Source organism: Panthera pardus, unplaced genomic scaffold (assembly GCF_024362965.1).
Source record: "Panthera pardus isolate Hobbes unplaced genomic scaffold, ASM2436296v1 HiC_scaffold_8, whole genome shotgun sequence".
NCBI classification, from domain to species: domain Eukaryota; kingdom Metazoa; phylum Chordata; class Mammalia; order Carnivora; family Felidae; genus Panthera; species Panthera pardus.
The window spans coordinates 148650076-148675679 of NW_026527013.1; the positions used below are offsets into that span (position 1 = coordinate 148650076).

At 39.9% G+C, this 25604-nt stretch overlaps 1 protein-coding gene across 1 annotated transcript in view; it reads left to right on the top strand.

The window, feature by feature from the left end:
* The window catches only part of EXOC4 (exocyst complex component 4), a 753548-nt gene that overhangs the window by 329751 nt on the left and 398193 nt on the right, over positions 1 to 25604 (top strand). The window contains exon 10 of the mRNA XM_019452780.2: positions 8154 to 8250. Within this exon, the coding sequence (XP_019308325.1) occupies positions 8154 to 8250 (97 nt within the window). The remainder of the gene's footprint in view (positions 1 to 8153; positions 8251 to 25604) is intronic.

A 25604-nucleotide genomic window follows, 5' to 3' on the forward strand; every position in this document is an offset into this window, starting at 1 on the left:
TACTGCCCCACCTCACCTTGTTTCTAACTCAGGGCTTCCTGTGATGACCACAGGGAAGGCGAGGAGAGAGATAATTCTAAGTATGTCCCTGACTACAACCTCCATTCCTTTTAAGTCTTCTCTGTCTCTGACCTCAGCCATAAAAACTCTGATCCGCGAGAAATCCCCACGTGACAGCTTGCACTGCTTATCATCAGTCAGGACGCTTTCCAAGTCTCATTTATTTCTCACCAAGCCTTGACCCCTCTGTGGTGGATCATTGGAATGTCTTTCTTACCAGAACCTTTGACTCCTTTTCCCCTTGTTCTTTTGCTCCATTCGGCTGGTAAATCCTTACCTCTAGCTCTCAGAGTCTAGTGTCTCTTCTCCATTCTTACTTCTGCTCTAGAATATTCCACAGCAATATGGTGCTGCTCTACATTGCAGTTATTTCAGCCCACCTGGGCCCTCAGCAGTATAGAGGGATTATCAAGAAATCCTTCCTCAGATGTAACAGGAAAAGTCAAAGCGAGGGAGAGCCACTGGGAGTCCTTTAAAAAGAGGCAGCAGAAAAAGTGGGCTTCTGTTTGTATTTTGGGTATTGATACAGGCAGACGCTCCAAAGCTCCCTCCTGATGAAGGGCCAGACCCTTTCCTGTCTTCCTACCCTCGTGTTCCTGGACCTCCAAGGAACCCTCACCAGTAGTTTGGAGTTGGAGGGGTCATTATATGCAGTGCTGGCTAGTCAGGAGAGATGGGGAGAAATAGAGTTAGTTCTGGGTCTTGCTGCTGGGACTACGTTAGAGAGGAAAGTTATTTCTGGCCTCAGTTGGACCATTAGGTGTCTTCCCCCCAGAATCATTGCTTACATGATGGTTTTATCTGTAGAATGTTGTTTTTGTCAGGCTTCACGTACATTTTTGATCAGAGAGGCTTTTTGTACATTGACTTGATCATCAGCTGCTCTATTTAGTGTCGATTCCGTGGAAAATGGATTTTAGGTGTCAAACCACTGTAAAATCAGGATTTATTCCTCCCAGTTTTAGAGTTTTCCTATGTCACCCATCATCTGTGTCATTTGTTTTAATTTTTTTATATTTGTTTATTTTTGAGCGAGAGAGAGAGTGACAGACAGACCGAGTGCGAGCAGGGGAGGGGCAGAGAGAGAGGGCAACACAGAATCCGAAGCAGGCTCCAGACTCTTAGCTGTCAGCACAGAGCCCCACGTGGGGCTTGAACTCACAAATTGCGACCTCATGACCTGAGCCACCCAGGTGCTCCTCATGTCTGTCAATTTATTCAACCTGTGAGTTTCTTGGAACATAAAGTGATATTAAGCACATTGTAGTGTATGTATATTGGGAAAAACTGTTTAAATACTGAACCTGCCATGTGTGGTTTTGATTTTGAGCAAGGCTCTGCACCCCCTGCCCCAGAGCCTCCCATTTCCTCATCTCTGTGTTGAGTAATAATATTACAGGGATATTACTAGGATTAAGTGAGATGTTTTATGCTTAGGGTCCAGCACAGTGTCAGTTTCCTGGTAGATGTTTAATAAATACGAATCCCCTCTCCCCCTCTTGACCTTCTTCCTCATATCTGCCTAATACTTGACACCTGTCTTTTTTATCTACACAGTACAAAATTAGAGCTACCCGGGAATAAAATATAATTGAGCAATGAAATATAGACAAGGCATTTACTCCTCTAATGGTGGGGATAACTAATTTGTTTCTACTTGGGAGATTGTTTTCTATAAGTAGTATTTATTATAATTTTTTAGCATTTTGCTGAAACATGATTCCTTACTTTGCATACTTTATGCAAAACACATTTGCTATTTGTTCCTGCGTGGTTTGCACTTAGAATTCACTAGATCTAAAAAAGACATTATCAATGTTTTGTTTGTTCATTTGTTTATTCATGTAAATAATAAATACTCAACAAACACTTACCAAGTACTTATTGTGTGCCGGAAACTATCCTAAGCACAAGAGATACATCCATGAACAAGATTGTATTGTTGTTAATCATTACAGACTTAGTGAGAGTTGAGTCCAAAAGATGATCCTTTCCTCGAAGGGGTTTATTCCCAGGTCCAACAGCAACTTACCATGAGCAATGGGATGTTACCACCAATCTTGATTTGCTTGACTTGACCGTAATAGTAAGTTATTTGAGTGTAAGAATAAATATCGTACTTCTGTTTTCTTCTTAATCTCGCACCAAACCCCAAACTCATAGATAGTCCCTGTCATAGCTCCCAGCATTGGTGGTAACAGCAGCAACAGCACTGAGTCCTAATGATAATCTGTGCTTTAGAATGGGAACTTGCTAAAGAACTTAATCTAAGAGAAGGCTTCTGGCAAGGTGACAGCTATGAATTCAGGGAATTCTTAGACCATTCAGCAGGCTCTTAGAGTCAATTAAAGACCCTGTTTATTGATGCAATCAGAATGCATTTTTATAATCCTTCAAAAGTGTTTATGAAGCAAAGTATTTGCTGTAAAAAGAAATTCATCTTCAGTGTGGTTCTTTTCAATGTGGAAAGGCCAAGTTGAAATCCAGGCCATGTTGAACATGTCAGATAAGGCATGCTGCTTTCTATGGCTCAGCACAGTTGACCGTCAGACTCTGTACTGTTTCCATCTAAGCACTTGGCACAAACAATTCATAATCATAATATCTATACATTCAATATTATTTTTTTACTTTTTATTTTATTTTTATTTTTTAAAATTTATTTTGAGAGAGCAAGAGACAGCATGCACACATGAGTTGGGGAGGTGCAGAGGGAGGGAGAGAGAGAATTTTAGGCAGGCTCCACACTGTCAGTACAGAGCCTGATGTGGGGCTCGAACTCACCAACCATGAGTGAGATCGTGACCTGAGCCGAAGTTGGACTTTTAACCGACTGAGCCACCTGGTGCCTCAATAGTATTGGAAAAAAAAAAAAAAATTTTTTTTACATTTATTTATTTATTTATTTATTTATTGAGAGCTATAGAGAGACAGAGCACAAGTTGGGGAGGGGCAGAGAGAGGAGGAGACACAGAATGCGAAGCAGGCTCCAGGCTCTGAGCTGTCAGCACAGAGCCCGACAATGGGGCTTGAATTCACAAACCGTGAGATCATGACCTGAGCCGAAGTCAGACACTTAACCAACTGAGCCACCCAGGCTCCCCTCAATACTCTTTTTAATTGAAAAACTAAAAGTAGAGAAAGGCAGATTTTATTCTGTCATGCTCTAAGTGTTCTCAGCAGTTTTCTAACCTTGCACTGCAATAATCATGCCCCCCAAATAAGACAGACATGTTCTAATGGCCTTGCTAACGCTCTTGACTCCTCCAGTGCTGCCTAAAGTAGCAGGAATAGCATTTTAAAAATTGGGCCTTTTGTATTTTAGTTTATGTTTCGGTGATTGTGTGTGTGTGTGTGTGTGTGTGTGTGTGTGAGTGATCAGTTAGACCCTTAACTGTTTGGTAATTCTAATGAGGAAAGGAGACCATTTATTTGAGATATACTAGGTGTCGAACCCTGGACTGAATCCCCTTGAGTACGTTCTCACCACAAGTCTTTGGAAGAGTTTATTTCAGTGTGTATTTTATAAATGGGAAAGCTGAGGCTCAGAAAATTTAAAAAATTCTGTCACTTATAATATCAAGTAGCACATCTGGGGTCCGACATCCATCTTACTGATTTTTCCCACCTTACCATGAAGTCCTCGCAGCGAGAACATTTGTTTCCATTTCTTTCTGAGGCTGGGCTTTTCGATTTCTGTTTTATTAACATGACTATATTCATTATAAATGCCATCAAATTCCAGTTGGGAAGAATCAAGGAATAAATAAGCTTAGGAGCTAATCACTTCTGTGTCAACGAATTCTAAAAAAGCCCAGATTGTGAGCACTAAGATGCTGCCATCCCAGCAGTCTTTGGGTGGCCTTGGGGCCTCTTGCCACTTGTCTGCAAGAGCCTGTCAAACCATTGTCCTCGTTGTTAGAAACTAAAATACGACGGGGGCATTTCCTCCCCTTTCTGCACAATATGTATTCTACTCGATACTATTGTCAGTTTCTCTTTCTCTCTAACCATCCATCATCATTCCGCATTTCCTCTGGTGCCTATCACCCGGCCTCTGACAGCTGAGATTAGACCGTAAGCATAATGAATGAAGGGGAAGGAGATGCTCTGGCCCCTTTCGTGCTCTTCTCAGGATTGAACATGTTCCTTAAGAACGTTCGTGACAGCAGCTCCCAGATTGCTTGATTACAGGAAGGCGTGTGAGGAGGCGTGTGTTTCTCACCCAGAATATTGCAATGCTAGACTAAATCTCGGAGGATTAGAGACTCAGACCATATGGTCTTTGGCCACGGCCTTTACTTTTGGTTCCTACCTGTTTATTTTAGGACGATGGTTTGACAAGAATATCTTCATTGGGTTGGTGCTGTTTATTGGTAATATATAGTAAGCTGGATTTGAACTTGTCGCAAAGAGGAAATCACATCAGCTGGAGGGCAGATGGTGTTTGCGACGGGACTGGAAGCATGTATGAGGTTCCTATAGGTGGAATTTTGGTTGGAGGTTGAGGTATTTCTTCCCAAGCTCTACTTTTTATTTAGTTTCACCCTATTCTGGAAAGCAGTAATCACCTTTCTAGAGCTAACAGGGAACAAATGCAACTATTACTTAGGTTCCAGCCGGATGCTGGCCATTTCACAGCCTGATCTCCCTGTCACTGACATTTCTAGTGGCTCTTGGGCCTTATTTTTGGTATTGGATCTTTTGTTATCTACGTTTCTCATATGATTGCCATCCACAAATGGTGATTAAACACACCTATTACCCATAAGGCTCTGGGGATACAGAGAGAATTGCTTATGTTTGTTAGGTTTTTGACAGTTTACAAAGGACTTGCACATATACTTTCTCATATAATTCCAGTAACATCTAAGTTAGGTGTTTCTTCCTTCATTCAGCAAATGTATGCTTTTATAACCATTTTCCAGGAAGTTCCATTCCAGGTTCGAAAATGTTACATAAGTATTAGAAAAGAAATGGAAGTAGAGTGACCTAAGTTAAGGTTATATAGGTTATCGCATATGAAGTCACTGTTAAGGGAATTGTGGACCCTGGGAGAAGGCCATATGACAGTTTAAACCTTTATTTTTTTAATTTTTCAAAGTTGATTTATTTTTGAGAGAGACAGAGACAGCATGAGTGGGGGAGGGGCATATAGAGAGGGAGAGAGAGAATCCCAAGCAGACTCTGCACTGTCAGCCCAGAGCCCCATGTGGGGCTTGGACTTACGAAACCACGAGATTATGACCTGAGCCGAAACCAACAGCCAGAGGCTTAACCGACTGAGCCACCCAGGTGCCCCCCCCATTTGACAAGTTTAAGGCTAGATGTGGTGCCTGAAGGAATGGTGGGAGGAGGCAGGGCCCTGGAAATGGAAGCCCGCTGTGGACCAGGGCACGGAGGTGTGTGTGTATTCAGTGCATTTGGTGGGCATGAACATACTAGTTTGGAGCTAAGTTAATCAGGTCTATATATAATTATCGAGGACCTAAAATCATTGAACCTGAGACTTTTTTAGAAATCATTGGAAATCATGTAGTCTAACTCACATTTGTTCTTAAGAGAAATGTTCATATTCAGTAAATGAAGGCATTATATTGTTATGTAGATTTATTTCATAGGAAGTTATTGATGTGGCTCCTGGGGTGCAGAAGATAACCTGTTTTTTTTCCTACACATACACACACGTTTCTTTGGTAATTCAGCGCTGGCTTCATTTTATGATCTTAGAGAGGTATTGATAAAGACGATATATTTATTCTGTTTGTGACCATACCGTGTGTCCTCGAGAGAAGGATTTTGTTAAAAGAGTCATGTTTGTGGTAGCCCTGATGCTCTCCTTATGCAAAACCACTGACTTAGCAGAACACTAATATCTCTGGTGCAAATATAGTAAATACAGCATGGATTTTTTCCATGAGAAAAATAGCTTATGACTTTCAACCAAGAGCTGTACATACTATTATATTTTCTGTTTTTCTTAAGAAAAGCCTTGCTCTGATTAGTTGGTGGAGACAGCTGATCCAAATGGGATTTGTCTAGACTCTGATGCCTCTGGGAAGTCTTGATGATCCAGGGTATGGATTTCTGAGGCTTCACACGTTTTTATCAGTCAATCTCCAAGATACCTCCGAGACCGTTAAGATAGATAATAAATCAAATGAGATTTAGCTGTGTTTGGTATCATGCAAAGAACTATAATTAGAAGGAAAATGTAATTTCAAAAAAAGAAATGAAATAATTTAAGTGTTGGTTGTTAGGATTTTGAGGAAGACCATGAAACAGCATCTATCTTTACTGTCAGAGTTCTGAAACTATTAGGAAATAACATAAGTCGGGCAGATGGAAGCTGAAATACCAACTTTTATTGGTATAAGCCAGACTGAAAGATGTAGCCTTCTTTGAGAGCCAAAGGAGTTTGCTAACTGAAAATCAAAATTAGACAAATTTACTCACCCACTTACAGAAGGGACTGGACCACTCCATCCCTCTCTGACAAGGCAAGACCTTTCTGGTTAAACTTGACAAGACAACACCATCTACAGGCATTCTGGTTTCTAAAGTGGAATAAGGAGGTTGCTGAGACATGCGTACTCAGCTTTTTCTTCTCAGTTTTACCAAGGGAGTCACTTCACTTCCCCTGGAGTGCATAAAAGACAGAGGCCAGGGATTACGTTAATTTTCATTCTAATGGAAGGTAATGTGAGTGGTGTGGGAGGGAGGGGGAGCACCTCTCCCAACACCCGAAGATGCACACTTTTGCGCATTTTAACCCTCTGAAATCAGGATGTTGTATTAAGTCTATGGCATGTTATTAATGCCTGTGGACCAGAAGACGGTCAAAATGAGTTGTTTTTGCCTCAGTGTTTGTGAGCTGAGTGGGTATTCCTCATACCATGAGCCTTCACTGATTCAATTAATGAACCTCTTAGGGGCCTTTTGAGGAAAGAGCACAAGTCTTGGTTAGTATTGGAACACCTTCTCTTTAAACCTTCTGATAGCATCAAGTGCATACCAATGTTAGACCTTGCAGGATCGGTATCAGCAGCTGGAATAAAATACTGGATGAATTCCTGTAAGAAACCCACTCAGTGACACCGTTTAGAAAACGAGGATATTGACAACTCTGAGTCATTAAGAAAAGCTGGATTCTGAAAATCATGTAATTTTAAGAACATAATTCATTTTTCTCACTCTCCCATGTTAAATGTGTATGAGAGATCTATGGTAAACACCTATTTATTTTAAAAACCTTAAAGTCTTAAAAACCCCTAAATAAATATTTATAAATTATATAACATACTTGTATATATTTAAACTATAAGAAGCTTTTCAATGAGAAAAAGATAAGGATGCATTATATAGTTTCAGTAGCAGGATTTAAAAAAAAAATTTTTTTTTTAACGTTTATTCATTTTCGAGAGACAGAAACAGAGTGTGAGTGGGGGAGGGGCAGAAAGAGAGGGAGACACAGAATCCGAAGCAGGCTCCAGGCTCTGAGCTGTCAGCACAGAACCCGACGCGGGGTTCGAACCCACGAACCGTGAGATCATAACCTGAGCCGAAGTCAGACGCTTAACTGACAGAGCCATCCAGGCACCCCCATTAACAGGATTTTCTTAAATTTAGTGTTACTTGATAATGTGTCTTACAATGAATGGGGTCTGAGATTTGGTGAAGTGTGGTCAGTTAGGTCTGAATGGGTCTCTGCTCCAACCTTTACTGCCCCGGACAACTTGGATGGTACTTCCTCTTTGGGAAAGTTTCATGTGCTGCCCTATCCAAGATGGACACTGCCGAGAGCAGATCCTAACTTTCATGTTTAACTGGGTCATGCCTTACCCTCTTTCTTTAAATACACAATTTGTTTTTATTGTGCTTCCACATTTTCACTCCAGAGTGAAAGTGCTCCCCTGCGGTTTACGTAATCAAGAAGACTGGATCCAGTCATTCCAAATAATTTTGTAGGCCTGAAGGCAACTGTTTGCAAAGACAGTCCTTCTTATGGCGGTATAACATTCATCTAGATAGCCCGGGTTTCTTTTTTTGGGGAATGTTCTAGTAAGCTCAATCTCTCTTCCTTTTCCTGCAAGGGGGTCCTGATGACAACCTAATTGAAGGTGGAGGAACAAAATTTGTCTGCAAACCTGGAGCCAGAAATATTACTGTCATATTCCATCCATTATTAAGGTAAGTCAAATCCTACGTACTTACTGAAAAATCAATATTTTCATTATTTATGCCGATGCACCGAATGCCAATAGGTCAGTCAGCATTGAAACAAGTCCTAAAGAAGAAAAAAAGAGTGTTGCATCTCCCAGGGCTTTACTATCAAAGTTTGTCAATAAAACAAATAATGTCAACTCATCTTAGTACCTGTTTGTTCTCAGGAATGATACTCCATGAATACTTTTTAAAAATTTTCTTTATTTCCTGTCCCTGCCCCTCTCCCTCTCTCTGTCATTGTCCCTCCCTTCCCTTCTGTGTTTATTTCAGGGAGTGGCGACTTACGGTCCACCGGAGAAATCTAGTCTGCCACCTGTTTTTCTTTTTTTTTTTCCAATAAAATTTTATTGACACAGTCATGCTCATCTATTCATGTATTGTCCAGAGCTGCCTTGTGCTATGGTGTTGCAGAGTTGAATATCTGCAAGAGAAGCCATATGGCCTACAAAGCCTAGAATATTGACACACTGGCCCTTTACAGGAAAACGTGGCGGACCCATGATCTGTCTCCCTAATTTACATTAATGATTCAGATATCCTTTGAGGGTTGGCAAATCTTTGAACAGATATGACTTATCGAAACTGAAAGGCATTATAGCAGTTGTATATATGGCTTTATATATTAAAGGGCAGCTTGATGCTAACCGGAATAAAATCTGTTGTTCAGTTTATTGTGGTACTGTGATTATAAGAAAATAAAAATCTGTGATACTTCCATTTAAAAAGCTTCAAAGCCCTAAATACCTTTAAAAAGAAACTTTTTTGGAAGAAGGGAAAAGGGGGTTATTATTCAGCGGCTCTAAAATTTTGGTTTTGCACAATGAAAAAGGTCTAGAGAACTGTTGGATAACAATGTGCATAGAGTTAACACTACTATACTGTATACCTAAAAAAGATTAAGGTGGTGAATTAAATGGTAAGCGTTGTTGACTTCAATAAAAAAGGGTACTCTTTACTCTTTGGGGCACCTAAGTGACTCAGTAGGTTAAGTGTCCGACTGTTGATTTCGACTCAGGTCATGATCTCACAGTTCGTAGGATCGAGCCCCATGTGGGGCTCTGCACTGACAGCACAGAGCCTGCTTGGGATTCTCTCTCTCTCCTTCTCTCTCTGCCCCTCCCAACCCCTCGTGCAGGTCCTCTCTCTCTCTCTCAAAATAAATTTTTCTTAAAAAAGGGTACTCTTTGGACACAGATATCTGATGTAATATTAAGTGTATGTTTTCTCTGTGATGAGCCAGTATTTATTTTTGCTTTGTTCATATAATGGACCAGAAACTCTTGGGTTCATTAGAGGTTAGGTCCTCAGATCATCCCATTAACTTTCTTATGTAACTAATATAATATTTGAGGCATTTGAAATAACAGGTAAGCAGATGCTACTAAATTGTCCAGATAGAATATTGAATGTACTTTTCTAAAACATGAGCAGTTTACTACTGGAATGATCCTACCTTTTCATTAACCAAGACTTACTAAATTGCAATCATTGGAACGAGTTCAATTCAGATCTCTTATTTTAGCAATGAGTTTTAAAAATTATGCTGAAATACTTTACTCAAAATTAGTTTTAAATGCAGAAACACAAATATGTAAATTAATAAAGACATCCTTCCATGCAGTAACAAAGAAGACTTTTTTTTAACGTTTATTCATTTTTTGATAGAGACAGAGTGTGAGTGGGGGAGGGGCAGAGAGAGAGAGGGAGATACAGAATCCGAAGCCGGATCCAGGCTCTGAGGTGTCAGCACAGAGCCCGACACGGGGCTTGAACCCATGAACTGTGAGATCATGACCCAAGCCGAAGTCGGGCGGATGCTCAGCTGACTGAGCCACCCAGGCACCCCGATTTTTTTTTAAGTAGACTTCATGCCCAGTGTGAAGTCCGATTCGGGGCTCGGACTCCCAACCCTGAGATAAGACCTGAGATGACACCAAGGGTTGCACCCTTAACTGACTGAGCCACCCAGGTACCCCAAAGAAGAGATTTTTAAAGAAGCGTTATTAATCTTTCGAAAAATCTGTGTCAGCAAACATTCACAACAAGTAAATCGTGTAATTTAAGAATCACGGAATTAAGAGAATTAAGACTATTCCTCTATAAATCTAGTTGATTTTCCATATATAAACGTATGAATTGGAACATATAGAATTTCTGGATTAAGTGACAGTGCTCATATTTATTTCACCTGACTTTGGTACTCAGTTTAATACTCATTTTCTTCTTTAATTAAATTGATTTCTACTTAGAGCTGCTAATTGTTAGGAAAATGGGAAAATACTTTAATCATTATAGGCATCTTCTAACCTAGATTTAGCGTCATAATTTACTGGTAAGTTATGCCATTGCATGGATAAATGAAATCCTTATGCTTATATTTGTTCCAAAGCATAGAGGAAGATCTTTGGAAGTTTTTTAGCTATATTGTCAATAACCACTTTTCAAGAGATTTTTTTTTTCCCTAAGGTTGTTTGTTTTTTTTCCCCTTCGTTAAGGTGAAGTTAGAATGGGGGAAAAAGGTTATCCTTATTTCACACTTAATAAATTGCATTTTTGCAAAAATACTCATAGAGTTTAATGTATTACAGTTCTTGACTATTATTTTTTAGCATTTATCCTGCTTTACAAGAGAGGTTTTAAGTCTTGGTAGTGCTCGTACTGGTTTTACACACTTGATTGGTCTCTATTTTTATTCAATATTTTCTTATTGATTAGAATTGGAGAAATGTTTGTTGCATGCCATGGTTTATAGTCATTCTCTGTGTAACTCTTAATGGAAGCCACAAAATCTTATGTGGTCTGCGAGGTGAGTGAATTCCTTTCTAAGCAGGTGATCATTATGGATTTTGAATTAGCCTTTGGCTCAAATGGAAACCTTGCTTCTCAAACCCATATAGAGTCTCAGCTGAAACTTCATAATGGGCTTCAGGGACTTCAAATCATTAAGATCTTACAGTTTTGGTTTTTTCATTTTAGTTTTTACACTTACAGATTTGGCAGTTATTAGATTTATTATTTCTTCTAAAGTTTGGAATTTAGTTTTGGTAATGAGAGGAAAGTGCACCTTATCATACCAGTGCATTTCATTTTTAGTCAGTGTTTAAATTTTTCATTTCGCCTCTGGCCACTCAGTCATTCATGATCAACAAATGTGTATTGAGCACTTATGGTACATGTTTTCCCTTCTGTAAGTTAGGTGAGGATTCTTTAGAAATAGTCACTCTTATTTCTATGGGATTATTTCAACAAAATACGTATACATCCTCTAGAATGCCCCTTGTTGTGTTTCCATGCAAGCTCAAAGTGAATGTGATTTTGCACATTCTTATTTACAAGACAAGATAAACTATGGGAGAGGTAGCCTGGAAGAATGGAAAGAGGGGAGAAAAACACAGGATAAGAAATTTAAAGTGAAAGCCTCAACAAATTAGGTGCAGATCCAGGTTCCTTCTGTTCGGTTTTACTCACTGATTATTTATTGGACTCTGATTCTATGCCAGGTCCCAGGGACACACAAAAAATAACATGAAATTCTTGCCTAAAAGGTACTCACTCAGTAGCTGCCTTGGTGGCAAAAACTGAGAAGCCCAAAAACGCCAATTATTGGCACGGACGGAGATGATCTCTTACACCCGGTGTGCAAATGGGCACAGCCTTTCCTGAAGCCAGTTGGACAGTAGTGAGCAGTCACATCCCTTCCACCCAGTACTGCACCACCTCGACTCCCTTGTGTGCTTCTGCTCCTTTGCAGTGACTTGTTCTTTTCCCATCCTCATTCCCCAAACTCTTCTCCTAATGGATCATAATAATCTTTACTTATAACTGGCATCCTATTCAGAAAGTAAGTTCAGAAGGAACTTATCACAAGTTGGCTTTTATCACCCATTTCAACACTGCCATTGTTTTCTTACACTCTCTCTTTCCGTGAACGGAGATAGTGTTCTTTGGAAGCCAGAAACCATTTCAAGTGTGTAGGGCTTTCCTTTTCCTTTGCTCCTTTCCCCCTGTGTCTAGCAATACTCGCATTCTGTCTTCCTGAACTTTGCATGTGGCTAGTCTACCCTTCATTTATTAAAAATGTTCTTTTCATGGGGCACCTGGGTGGCTCAGTTGGTTAAGTGTCTGCCTTCAGCTCAGGTCATGATCTCACAGTTCATGAGTTTGAGCCCTGCATCGGGCTCTGGGTTGACAGGTCAGAGCCTGGAGCCTGTTTCGGATTCTGTGTCTCCCTCTCTCTGCCCCTCCCCTGCTCGCTCGCTCTCTCTCTCTCTCTCTCTCAGAAATAAACATTAAAAAAATATTCTTTTCATAATTTTCATTTAATTGCCAATGTATTCTCTGTAGCACAGAAGTTTTCTTCATTGAGAACTCTGAACCACCCTATTCCAGAACACCGCACAGTGGATTCCCATTATGCCTATTCCCATTATGCATTATGTTTTCTGTATTCTTAGCAGTCATTTTTCCTGTCCTCCCATAACATCATTGTACAAGGTCCCGGATCTGGCAACCTCGCTGGTGTATTTTTGCACTTTTCTCCTAAGTACTGCCATTTCTTCACTAGGAAATGTCATAGGGTGTTGGAGACAAATACGCCGACTTCCAGTTTGTTCACTCTGCGTTTGCTGCCTCCTTGACTTGCGTATTTAAGGATTTTCCTTACTATTTTCTCATTCCGGTTAAGAAATCAGAAAATTGCCACAGAGAATGAAATTTTAGAAAGATGAGGTATCTAGTATTATCTTGCTTGCTTTACCCGTAGCCTGGCAAGACATTGTGTGCAACTAAACCCTTAATGGAAGTTTTTGATGGCAAGGATTCATCTCATCAAGTTGGCTACCTCTGGGTCTCACTGAACAAAACATACTGAAATGAAGAGGTTCTTATACTTGGGTAGGTTCTGACATAATTTCACCAAAATAGAGACCCTGAATATGATAGGACTAATACCTTCCCCCACCCTCCCATCCCCACTGACATATTTGCTTTTTTTAGTTTTCTCTGGAAATAGTCATGAGGAATGGATGTATTCGCTCTAGTAAATGGATTTTATTTTCTAGGCTTTGAATTGGGGAAACAGGAAGAAAATACGTTATTGGTGAAATCTGAGTGACATACTTCCTTTTGTCTAGATCTGACATGCATTTGGATTTTTTTTACAAAAAGTAATTTTGACTGGTTACCTCATGGTAATTATTAACTGTGAGCTGAATATAAAAAACTTTGTCAACAAAGTGCATTTTGAGGTATCAATCACAGTTTGACAAAGTAAGACTTTTTAGTTATAATTAATATATAATGTAGGCATTTCTGGAAATTTGAAATTACCTTGTGGTTGCTATTTGTGAGATTTTGCAGGGAAGGAGGGAGAAATTATTTCCCCCTTTGTTTTTTCATTTATCACTATTCTTTATTCTCTAAAAGCTCCCAGAGAACATATCGTTCCTTTGATTGCTAGTATACTTCCTTCATATAGCAAAAAATGAGTGACAACAAAAATTATTCCTTTAAAAGTCTAAATGCTTGCAGCGTCTAACTAAATTAGATGGGGCGCCTGGGTGGCTCAGTCACTTAAGCGTCTGACACATCAGCTCAGGTCATGATCTCGCAGTTTGTAAGTTCTAGCCCCTTGTAGGGCTCTGTGCTGACAGCTCAGAGCCTGGAGCCTGCTTTAGATTCTGGGTCTCCCTCTCTCTGCCCCTCCCCTGCTGGCTCTCTCTCTCTCTCTCTCTCTGTCTCTCTCTCTTTTCTCTCAAAAATAAGTAAACATTAAAAAAAAAAAACACCTCAAGCTTTATTAGTCTCTCATTTATTTATTTATTATGTGCATTTGTTACTGCATACATTCTGGGCCATTGAGGCTAATTGGTGGGAAGTGTTGCTAATGGAAAGGAGGTTACCAGGATGCACCGGTGGCTCACTCTGTTAAGCATCTGACTTTGGTCAGGTCGTGATCTCGTGGTTCATGAGTTCCACAGTGTGGAGCCTGCCTGGAATATTCTCTCTCTCTCTCTCTCTCTCTCTCTCTCTCTCTCTCAATCTCTCTCTCTCAGTCTCTCTCTCCTCCTTCCTCCCTCCCTCTCTCTCTCCCCCTCTCCCTCCCTCCTTCTCTCCCTCTCCCTCTCCCTGCCCCTCCCCTACTCACTCTTTGCTCACTCTCTCTCTCAAAATAAATAAGTAAACTTAAAAAAAAAAAAAGACGAAGTTATATATTTGAGTCTGTTGCACTCAACCTTCTCACTACTGGAGGTTTTCGCTTTCAAAGGTGGACTCATCGAAGAGAAGTAGTGGGATTTAATGTAGCACATCACTGCTTGAGAAAGAAAAGTTCTCAGACGTTAGAGCTAGGACAGGGCAGGAATAAGGACACCTGAGTCCAAGGAAGCCTTCTCATTGTACCCTGATGTGACCTCTTCCTCTTCTTATAAGGACTCCAGCCCTACTGGATTACGGTCCCACTCTTATGGCCTCATTTAACCTTAATTCTCTGTTGTGGAAAATGTACACTACATTTTGCAATGAGAACAAACTCAGGAAATTAATTTATTAAATGATGTATTTAATCATTCTTTCAGCACTGGAGCCATTGTTTCGATGGAAAGGAGTTTTCTGTATCGCCTGATGGAGAGGACAGATCACTGAATGTGGGCTGGGGGTTGGTAGGAGTGACCACATTTTAATTTTTTATGTTGGCCAAATTCCTGTGTGTCTTAGTTTTCTGTGTCTATAAAATAAAGGAGTTGATTGGTCTGGATTTTGCTTTCTACCTTTCAAAAGTTTGTGCTTTTGTGACTGGGACGTGCTTTTATAATATTTAAGGACTCCAAAGGCCTGACATTTTAAAACTTAAAAATCCAAATGACAATGTGTTTCTTTTTGCTTATTTGCTTCAACTAGCTTTTGAAAGACATTTGGCTCTTTAGGGTAATGACCACTTTGCATATATGAAGTATGTTTCTTATGAGACAGTTGAAGAACAGATGTTTGCAGTTGGGGTGACTTGGCAGAGGTAAGAGGCTGGAGACAGAGTGGATGATGATGGTATTTAAGTTGCAGAAATGTCACCGATGCTTCCTCTGTTGAACACAGCTCGAATATTGAATATCCGGGCCATGAGCATTTTTCACTATTTATTATCAGCCACACTTCATTAAAACCAGACAGCAATTAAAGGCTCTCTGGGTAGAACAAAAGATGAAATATTCATTGGTCAGTAAGGAGCAGGTTGGCATTTAGATTAGTTAGGGGGATGAAACTTCTTGGCAGCTTGGGCTTTGGTGGTGGTCAGAATTTCTGTGGTTGGCTGTGTGCCATTCTGAGGGCACACAGCAGTAGGAGCAAGTAATCGTAATCATAATATCTAATCATATTTGTCTCCGATTACAGAGAACAGTAACTTCGAAAAGTTAATCTCGTCAGATGTAGCAACAGCCAGTTAGCAGCAGCTTGGGTAGGGGCAGTTAGGGCTGTGAAATTGCTTTGAGACGCCTGTGATTGTTAACGCAGGGCTTGAAGTCGGGAGGTCAGGAAGTGGTTGAAACCAAAGCTCGGACAGTGAAAGGCACTGAAATTGATGATGCCATTAATGCAGCAGGTCAGGTTTCTCAACATGATATTCCAAAGTAAATGGCATTTGTGATTAACACTTGCATTTTGTATTTTTTTTTTTGTTTTATTAATTATAGTACTTATCGCGTCGACAATGCTGGTAGATCAAAGGCATAAAAAATTCCTTGTGATAATTAAGCATAATAAAAATCCATTCGCTCATCCATTTAATAAAATTTATTGAGCGCTTACTTGGTGCAACTCCTCTCCATCTAGCAAGTAATGAGTCTCTACCCTTGTGGAATTTAGTCCAGTGGAAAAGTCAGACAATAAAACAGTAAACTAACACACATGGGAAACAGTATCAGGTAGTGATAGTTTTAGGAAGAACAATAGATCAAAGTTAGGAATTTGAAAAGTGACCGCTGGAGGTGAGGGCACTGTTTCAGGTAGGGTGGAGTAGGAAGGTCTTTCTGAGAAGATGACATTTGGTTGGACTGTGGAAAATGAAGAGAGGGAGGAAGCTGTGTGAATATCTGGGGCAGAGTGACCTGGGCAGAGGAGATGGTGCGTGAAAAGGAAAAAGACGCGACGGTCGGGGAACAGTGAACAGATGAACGTGAAGAGGGGTGTGTGTTGCTGTCGGGCATGTGGGGGAAGATAAGTACACAGGATGGTCAAGGTAGAAACTTCTCTGTCTAAACAACAAAGAAGGCATCATGTTAGATTTTTTAGAAGCTTTTGGCACTAGATCTGAAACTTCCAGAAGTTCTGAAGGTTTAGAGAAAGCCCCACACAGTGACTATCAGCAAATACTCATTCTAACACCTCATCTTACTGGATTTGGGGCACTCAGGAAGGCTTGTTTTCAGGAGTGAAGTCATTAGCACGACTCTGTTTGGTATGGTGAAAATCTCTGTCCCTGCTGACAGTTGTGTCTCCTGAGACGGAAAATAAGTCTTTTGTACGTAGCCCACTTTGATGATATTATCCAAAGATATTGAGCCATTGTTAGTATGCCATCAGCTTATCAACGTGTTATTAAGGATTTATTCCGTGTGACATTCCAGATATCTGGGAGTTTTTAAAGAACAGTTGTGGCCGAACTCGAGGCTGTTTCCCCATAAAGGGGTAGTATGCTTTGGTGGGCTGCTTTGTAGAGGGCCTGTGGGATTTTTGTAACAAACTTTGCCAACAAATCTAATCTTTTTTTTAATAGAAAATAATTCTGGGTGATCATAAACTACTTACGAATCTTACATATATTAGTTTAAACCTGGCCTAGCACAGAAGATCTTTTCAACTTTTTGGCACTAACTCTTGCTGATTAGTGACTGAATCTGGTTCATTCATTTTAGGCCATTTTAGACCATTTTAGGTCTACCGAACTCCAAATCTGCATTCCTATAACAGCCTCGATTTCTGCTTTTTGTGGTCTTTGTTTTCCTCACCTCCTTTCCTAACATTACTTCCACCATTCAGGAAGGAAAGTGGTTCAGATGTACCTTTTACATGAACGGGGTACACAATAAATATTTGTTGGAAGAATTAATGTGTCGCCTGTAAGGGTACTTAGCAAATGTCTGTTGATTTGAAGTGAATGTTTTTTTCGTCAGTTAACAATAAAAATATAAAGGAAAATTATATTTTTCTTTAGTGATGTTACTGAAATAGATCAATCTTTCATACCTAGCAGTGGTAGGATAGTGGGGTTTGTGTGTGTGTGTGTGTGTGTTGCCTCTGTGGGAATAAGAAAGTGTCTGTTACAGGAAATACACAAATATAAAGGTGAACTTAGAAATTTCCTTTTTTTTTTTTAACATTGATCCTAACATACTACTCTTGTAACTTAGCTTCGTAGTTTGTTTCTTATAGTGATTTATCAGAAACCTAGATACTTTGTCCTTTCACTCTTTTTTCTCTTATTACTACGTCAAAAGCTTATGGTCATACGAAGTGCTTTTGCCTTATCATTCTTTCATGAATTGTAGAAGCTCCTTCCAAGATTATAAAAACCATTTCTTATAGGAGAAGCCTTGCTTTAAAAGCTTTTTCATTTAGCCTCTTCTGTTTCTGCTAGTTTTTTTTCTTCCCACTTTTATTTAAAAAGTGTGCCATAGTCCCTAGATCATTTTTTTGATTATATATGTAGTGTGTGTGAGTGAGTGAGTGTGTGTGTGTGTGTGTATGTGTGTTATGTGTGGTTTGTTTTGAAAGAGGGAGCTAAGCTTGATTATTTGGAGTAAGCATGAAGTCACAAGCTGAAATAATTCTTTAGTCTTTCATTTCCCAATATTTTTATCTTTGAGAAATGCACAAAAGTAGGGTACCCGTGTCAGTTTGATGTGTGTGTTGGTATTTGGCAGAATATTATTCTGAGTGTTCACAGGTATGTGATATTTTTATACGGATACATGTTTGTTCTTAATGAGCTAAAGCTTATATAGACATTTTGAAAGATGCTAGTGATTAGACAGTCTAGCAAATAACATTGTAGATCATACATTATTCATGCATGGGAGGAAATGTGGCTACCCTATTGCATTTTTATGAAACATACCTTTTTTTCCCCCTTGTCCTCAGAATTATGAAAAATACTGCTATGTTTTCAGACGGTCTGACCCGTGAAGGGCTGTGAAACACTGTCGTGGTACATTTAGATTTCAAACCCCACAGCTGAGAAACTGCTTTTGAATTTACGTGATAAAACGTTAAGTGTTTTTAATCCTCAAATTAACTTTCAGAGATTCAACTGTAGTTTTCTTCCACTTTTGTGTTTCTAAACCATGTTGCGTGATACATGGCTGCACACGGATTGCGACTAACTGGCAGTTTTATGTTACTGACCTCGGTGGAGAGACGATCAAGGCGCCAAGCCAAATAGCGATGCACGTTTGAGCGACGACGTTAGGAGAAGTCAGGCATGCCTGTCTGGTTAGGAGGAGAGCACACGCCGTTCCTCGTGAGAAAGAACTGGCAATGTTTGTGAAAGCCAGAAGAAAACCAGAACGTTTGATGCCTGTTTTCAAATATGTAAATGTGCGTCACTTAAAAGGGAGAGAGTAGTTTGGGTTTTTGTCGCTTCACACATCAGGGTTAGGACCAGTTAGTTGGTTGGATGTTAAGGGGGTTGTACTCCCCACAACAAGAACTTTCTAATGAATTCGGCAAAAATGGGAACGCTTTCCTTGGAAGACAAGACCCTTCCTGGAGATGGGGCTAACTATGTGCTCAGCTGTCAGGTCTGCGTTCTGTAGATCGGGGGTTTCTGATCCACTGTGCAGCTTCTGAGCTCCACCTCGATCGGTTTCTTCCAGTCTCGCTCATCTGGGTTACTTTTTTATATTGCAGTTTAATGCTGATGATTGTCGTTGGCTAGGCCAAGGAGTTATTGTAGACTTCTGCATCATTTCATCACCTTTGTTCTTTCTGACACAGGGTAGGAAAGAGATTCACATGACGGCTGTTTGCAGAGCAGTGGTTATAGAGTCTCCACCCTTCCTCCTTTTTGCTTTTTATTTCTCTTCTCTTTTTTGTATTTTGCTGATTTTTTTTTTTTTTTTTCCTGTGCCGGTAATGGTTCATGTGAGTATAAGTTGACTCTTAGGGATGTTTAAGGCAAAAAGAAAGCTGGCTCTCCTCTGCAGTCAGCTAACATGGGACTAAAACTTAATAAATAAATAATAATAATAGGGGTGCCTGGGTGGCTCAGTTGAGTGGATGTCCGACTTTGGCTCAGGTCGTGGTCTCATGGTTCGTGAGTCACGCCCTACGTCGGGCTCTGTGCTCATAGCTCAGAGCCTGGACCCTGCTTCAGATTCTGTCTCCCTCCCTCTGCCCCTCCCCTACTTGTACTCTGTCTCTCTCTCTCTTATTTTTTTAAATAATAAATGAATAATAAAATAACCTTATAAGTAATGAACCTAAAATCATGCCTGCTGTTGATTTGGACCTGGATATGCTGATGTTTTTGGTACAGTGTTTTCTACTAATTAAATTTTATAATTATCACTTAATATTATTGGAAGCTTACATATAAAAGACAGCAGAGAAAAATTGTTTTTTCTTTGTAAAATATTTACGTAATTTGTGTGCTGCTTTTTACATATTCTGAACATGTATTTGTCCTGGGCTATAGCAGACAAAACATGCCCATTCAGCATTCATTGAAATATGTTTATATCCAGCCACAGGCCTATTTACATCTGATTTTGAAACCTAAATTGATAATGTAATTTGGTATCAAAATAATGTAGGAATGCCTACAGGAAAATCACAGTCTCCTATATATAACTTCTATTCCTTTGGGGGTGTGGGCTCTACATTGCTTCTCTGTGTGATTTGGCAAATTATTTTGCTGTTCTCCTTGCTTGCCCCTCAGAAGACTCTCTCTCCTGTCTGTCTGTCTCTCTCTCATACACACACACACACACACACACACACACACACACACACACACAAACACTCCTGTTCATTTTGTTCTCTTATTTCTGTTTTGTTTACTTTGTTTCCAGGGCTTCTGTATAACACCCAAGGCTCTTCCTGGTCATTTTTAACTTTTTTACTTTTAGTGATTGTAATTTGAACATTTAATCATTAATATTGCCTCCTGTGTGTGTTTTTTTTTTAATCTGTAGTACTGCAAGTGAAATATTTTCCATTTCACGGGCAAGAAACCCTTTTTATCTTCTTTTTGTAGTTAAAAACAAACAAGAAGAAACTTCAAACCGAGCAACAGTATTTTCTTGAAACTTTGTTATTTCACAAGTGAGCAAAGCAAGGTTTTTGATTTCAAGCAAAAGAGGCAAGAACAGCCAGATAAAAAGAATAGAGGTGAAAAGGTCATAAGAGAAGCTTTAGTTTTTAATGACCTTAATTTCATTTTTTGGTGAGAGCGGTGGTTTTGAACTTGGAAATGCTGGATCTTTTTGTTTTGCAGTTGGAATAGATCCTGGAGTTCTTGATGTCCTCAAGTTGTTTTTGGCATTTGTGGAAGAATAGTAATCATTTGGTGGTTACTATTTCTCAGTTCAGTGAGCACTCTCTAAAGCCTATTCCTGTAAGCTACCACATCATGAGTAGGTGAGAAAGTATTTGATACACAGCAAGAAGAAAAAAGTGTAATGGCAGCAAGTTTCTAAGCTATCACTCTTGAGTGAGAGAATATGGAAGCGTCTTGATTGGATTCTGGGAATTCAGAATCTATAAATATTTTAAAAGCTAATCTATTTTTCATTTTTATTGATACATATGCATTAACATGTACAAATCTTTACATATGTATTTGTGTATATATTCATATACTTGTATGAATGTTTACATTTGTACACGCGAGTATATCCGTGACCCAGATCAAAATAAAGAACACTGATACAGCTCATTATCAGTGCCCCAGAAGACCTTCTCGTATTGACTGTCAGCCCCCTTCCGGAAGAGGTGACCGTCACTGCCATTATATGTAGATTGGTTTTGCCTGTGCTTGAACTTCATATGAATGAAACCATACAATATGTCCTCTTCGGTGTCTGGTGGCTCTTATGCAACATGATGCCTGTATTAGTCGCCCACACTATGGTTGTAACAGCAGTAACTGGTTCTTTCATGTTGGCCATTGTATCAGTGTACCGCTGAAATCCGCAGATATAAAAACACAATATTCAAGCATTATTTTGGAATAAATGAAAACGTATTAGGATCTTATGGTCCGAAATACTGCTTATAACCTAAACTTCTTCAAAATAGCTTTTCAAGAAATCTTTGATTTCCTATCCTGTGGGGCCAAGGGGTCCCTCAGACAAGTAAGAGATCGTGGGGGGCTCTCCTCTGGTCTAGCCAGGCAGTGAGCCAGGATGCCCAGAGTCCGATTATCTAGATGATGAATATAGACTGTCCTACAGCCTTGGAAGTAAAAGCCAGGGAAGCTAAAATGAACCAACTGTGTATTTCCTGGACTTTGAGATGTACGAATCAAGGCAAAAATAACCGGCAACTAAAACAGGTTGCCAGTTTTGTTAAGCAGAATGAATGTAGAACAACAAAAAAAGCAAAAATGATATTACCTTGAAATTGAGAATGATTCTTTTCAAAGAAAGGTAATTGGCAACTTAAATCAGCATTCTTAAGCAGATAACAATATGTAGGCTAGTGTTTGGAAACAACAAATTCAGCCAGGAGGGAGGGGAGGGGTGTGACCTGAAGCATTAACCAAGAGCCAGTGGGATACGGGAATATCAGAAGAAACAGTGAGCAGGCATGGGCTAGACTGGAGGCAGTAACAGGATTGTAGTGCGTTGGTACTGGCTGTAAATCGCGTGGTTCTGGACCGTAATAGGAAAGGAGTAAACATGTTTTGAGTAAATGAGCAAATGAATTATAGGTGGGTGGGCCAGTTTTAAAAGCACAAGATAAACTTGATGGGCATTAAATATCCTTTCAGTAGGTCTTTAGAATCTTGCATCTTAATTCTTGCACATTAAAGCATTCGTATTTTTAACTCTACTATCTTGAACCTATTGTTAATTATATTTACTGCCTTCCCTTCAGCTGCTTGGTTATAGAGTATAATGTATTCTGTGCAGTCACACGTGTTATAGCCGCTTTGTTTTCTGGAGTTTCCTGTGTCTGCAGCCTCTCCTGTCGTCAGGGATGCCAATGCCAGCCCTGCCCAGGGTGCTCAAGGTGCTGCCAGCAACGCCGTCGATGCCTTGTTTGCATATTTTCCTTATTTTTGCTCTCTTTGCAAAAATCTATGTGAGATATGGTAGAAAAAAATTAAATATAAGAGCGGAAACAAGAAAAGCAAAGAAAGTTGTATAAGAAGAGACCACTCTATCCTTTCTTGAAAACGAAATTATAAATGCTGAGCAGGTTGGATAAAGGTGCATCCATGCTCGGAAATGCAACTGAGTGAATCTCTAGTTTTTTTCTTGTTTTGAAGCTTTTAGGAAAATTGAAATGAGGATTTCACTGAAGAGTAAAGAGGAGGCAACATCCTTCTCTGAAAGTTGGAAGTCCCTCCACTTTGTACGCCTAATTCATTACATTTCCTTTTTTTACGTGTTTTTGATTGACGTTGACTTTTCAAGATGCAACTCCTACATTCAGTAGGAGTTGAGTGTACTGTAAAAAACTGAACTTGGTTGGGGACACCTGGGTGGCTCAGATGGTTAAGCGTCCGACTCTTGGTTTCAGCTCAGGTCACGATCTCACATTTCCCCGTGTTGAGCTCCACATTGACAGTGTGGAGCCTGCTTAGGATTTTCTCTCTCTCCCTGTCTCTCAAAATAGATACATTTAAAAAAAAAAAAAAAAAACCCTGAATTTGGAAATTTCTTCATTTTAGTCATGTTTTTCTGTTCATTATTTTTCACCCATTTATCCATTTTTTTTTTTCCAACAAATATTTGAGTGCTTGCCATGTGCCAGACACTGTCCCTGTCCTTGCCTTTAGAGAGCTTTGGTTCCTAATTAGGTATTGTAGTATTTAAGAACAAAAAGAAGGAAAATCCACGACAAAAAAAAAAAAAAAAAATTTCCACGAGTGCTAAATTTCCTCAGTTTTCCTTCTGTACCCTCAGAAATTCATCTGTTGGAGAGACACATCTCACTGTGTGCCCTTTGCTTTTTCAGAGGCTGTTCCTCCTCTAGACTTAATCCCATTCCCCTCCATCCCCCCCAGGATCTTCTTTTTGTTCAACCTGGTCTCCTGCGTTTTCAATCTTCTCTGATCTGCTGGTCCTTCCCTAGGACCTACAAATGTGCTCAGCCACTGCCCTTTATAACATCTCTTGCCTTAAACTTTCATGGCAGTCCCCCCACCCCGACCTACCACTCAAATTCTTCTTTGCTTCCTACGAAGCTGCTGGAGTACATTCTGTGATCTTCATTTTCCCCTCCTCCCGTTCACTCTACCTTCTGCTGACCTGTCACCATCTCAAAGGTGTCAAATCTCAAGGGTATTTTTCCATCTTACCTTAGCTGGTTTTGTGAACATTCGAGGCAGCTGATCGTGCTTTTATGTCTGGACTTTTCCCTTCCTTCTCTGTTACCACTGTCTCTGGCGTCTCGTTCCACCTGAGACCATTCATTCTCAGGCTTCTTAAGGTTCTCTTCTCTCTGCCGACTCCCTCAATGCAAGTCCTCCACGGGGTCTGTCTCAGACTGATTTCTGCTTACTCCACCATTATCTCACCCATTCAGTAACTTTAGCTATTACTTTCAAAATATTATCTCCAAACTGGAACTGTCTCGAAAGCTCCAGGAAGCTGTTTCAGTTCTAAAACTGAACTGATAGTCTTCTTGCCTAAATCTTTCAGTCCCAGCCTTTACTCCCCTGCACATACCTCCATCCTGGAGTGCTAATCTGCGTCTGCTCCTTCCCTTCCTGTGTTCCCTCCCTTGAGAGATGATGCCACCAGCTCCCCGGTGATCCAGACCTCAAAAACCCAGGAGTCCACCTAGAAAACTTTTATCCCCCCTGCCCCTACACATCCAGAGTCACTCTTTTTACCAATTCTGCTTCATAATTATGTCTCAGATCCATTCTGTCCATCCCTGGTGCCTTTGCTTTCCATTCCCAACTTCCTAATTGGTTCCCATTACTCTAAACCTCAACTTCTCTGACCCATCTTCCAACACCTCTGCCAGAGTGATTGTGCTCCTTCCTCTTTGTCATTTCCTATCGTCTGCCAATGAAGGAGTCAGAGTTCCTTTTTGTAGAGTGTAGGACCTTCTCTGACCTTAGCCATGTTTCTCTTACGCTCATCTTTTATGCCCTAGTCTTTTCTTAGGTCTGTCATACTGTTACACATATTTATTTATTTCTACCCTAAATCTGCCTACCCATACCAAACTTTTTCTTATCTGGTGTACAATTTATCCTTCAAGATTCAGGTCATGTATCACCTCTTTCAACTTTCACCTGGGCTTATTCCTAGTCACTCTTGCAAAATGTGAGTTGACCCTGCCTTCTTTTTAAAATTTTAAAATTATTGTGCTCTGGGCATATTTTCATTATAGTGCTTAACACATCGCCTTGAGATGACTCAAGGCAGAACAGAGTTTTATATTGAAATTAATATACCCACACTCAGTGGAAATCTTAGACTAGGAATATATAATGTCCCCATCAGGAGAAAACAGTACCATCTGCAATGAATAGTGATGTTTTGGAAGAAGGTAGAAGACTCGAGAAAAAAATTGGATTATATTCAAACTTAAGATATTTGTTTGAAGTTGGAGATGAGTGTGAGGAGAGAGTATGTGTGAAGGGCAGGAATGAGATTCCTGGATAAAAGGTGTGAGAGCCAGATGTACTAATGGCCTTGGTAGTGGAGATGAGAGTTTGTAGGTTAAGTCCTTGAACAATTATACAATGAAGTGAAGCTTAATATAATGTTGAATCTGATGATGCAGAATCGAGGACTTTCAGAAAATCCTCAAGATCAAATACAAATGTTCTGGCAAAGAAAGCAAAAGGATAACAGGGGTGTGTGTGTTGGGGTATGGGGTAAAAGAAAGGATTAAAGACCGAAATGAACGGGTCACAGGGATTGTTTAGCTAAGATCTATATTCATATATTGGGCGATCTGTCTAGAGGATATTGGCTGCATAAATTGTGTTCTATACATATAGCCTTGTCCAGCCACTGAAAATAGTAGAGTAGGTGTATTTTTTTATTAACATAGGATAGGTTGAATATATTGAGTAGAGAGCTGGTTACAAAACAGAAGTATAATAGGACCACATTTTGATCAAAATATATAGATAT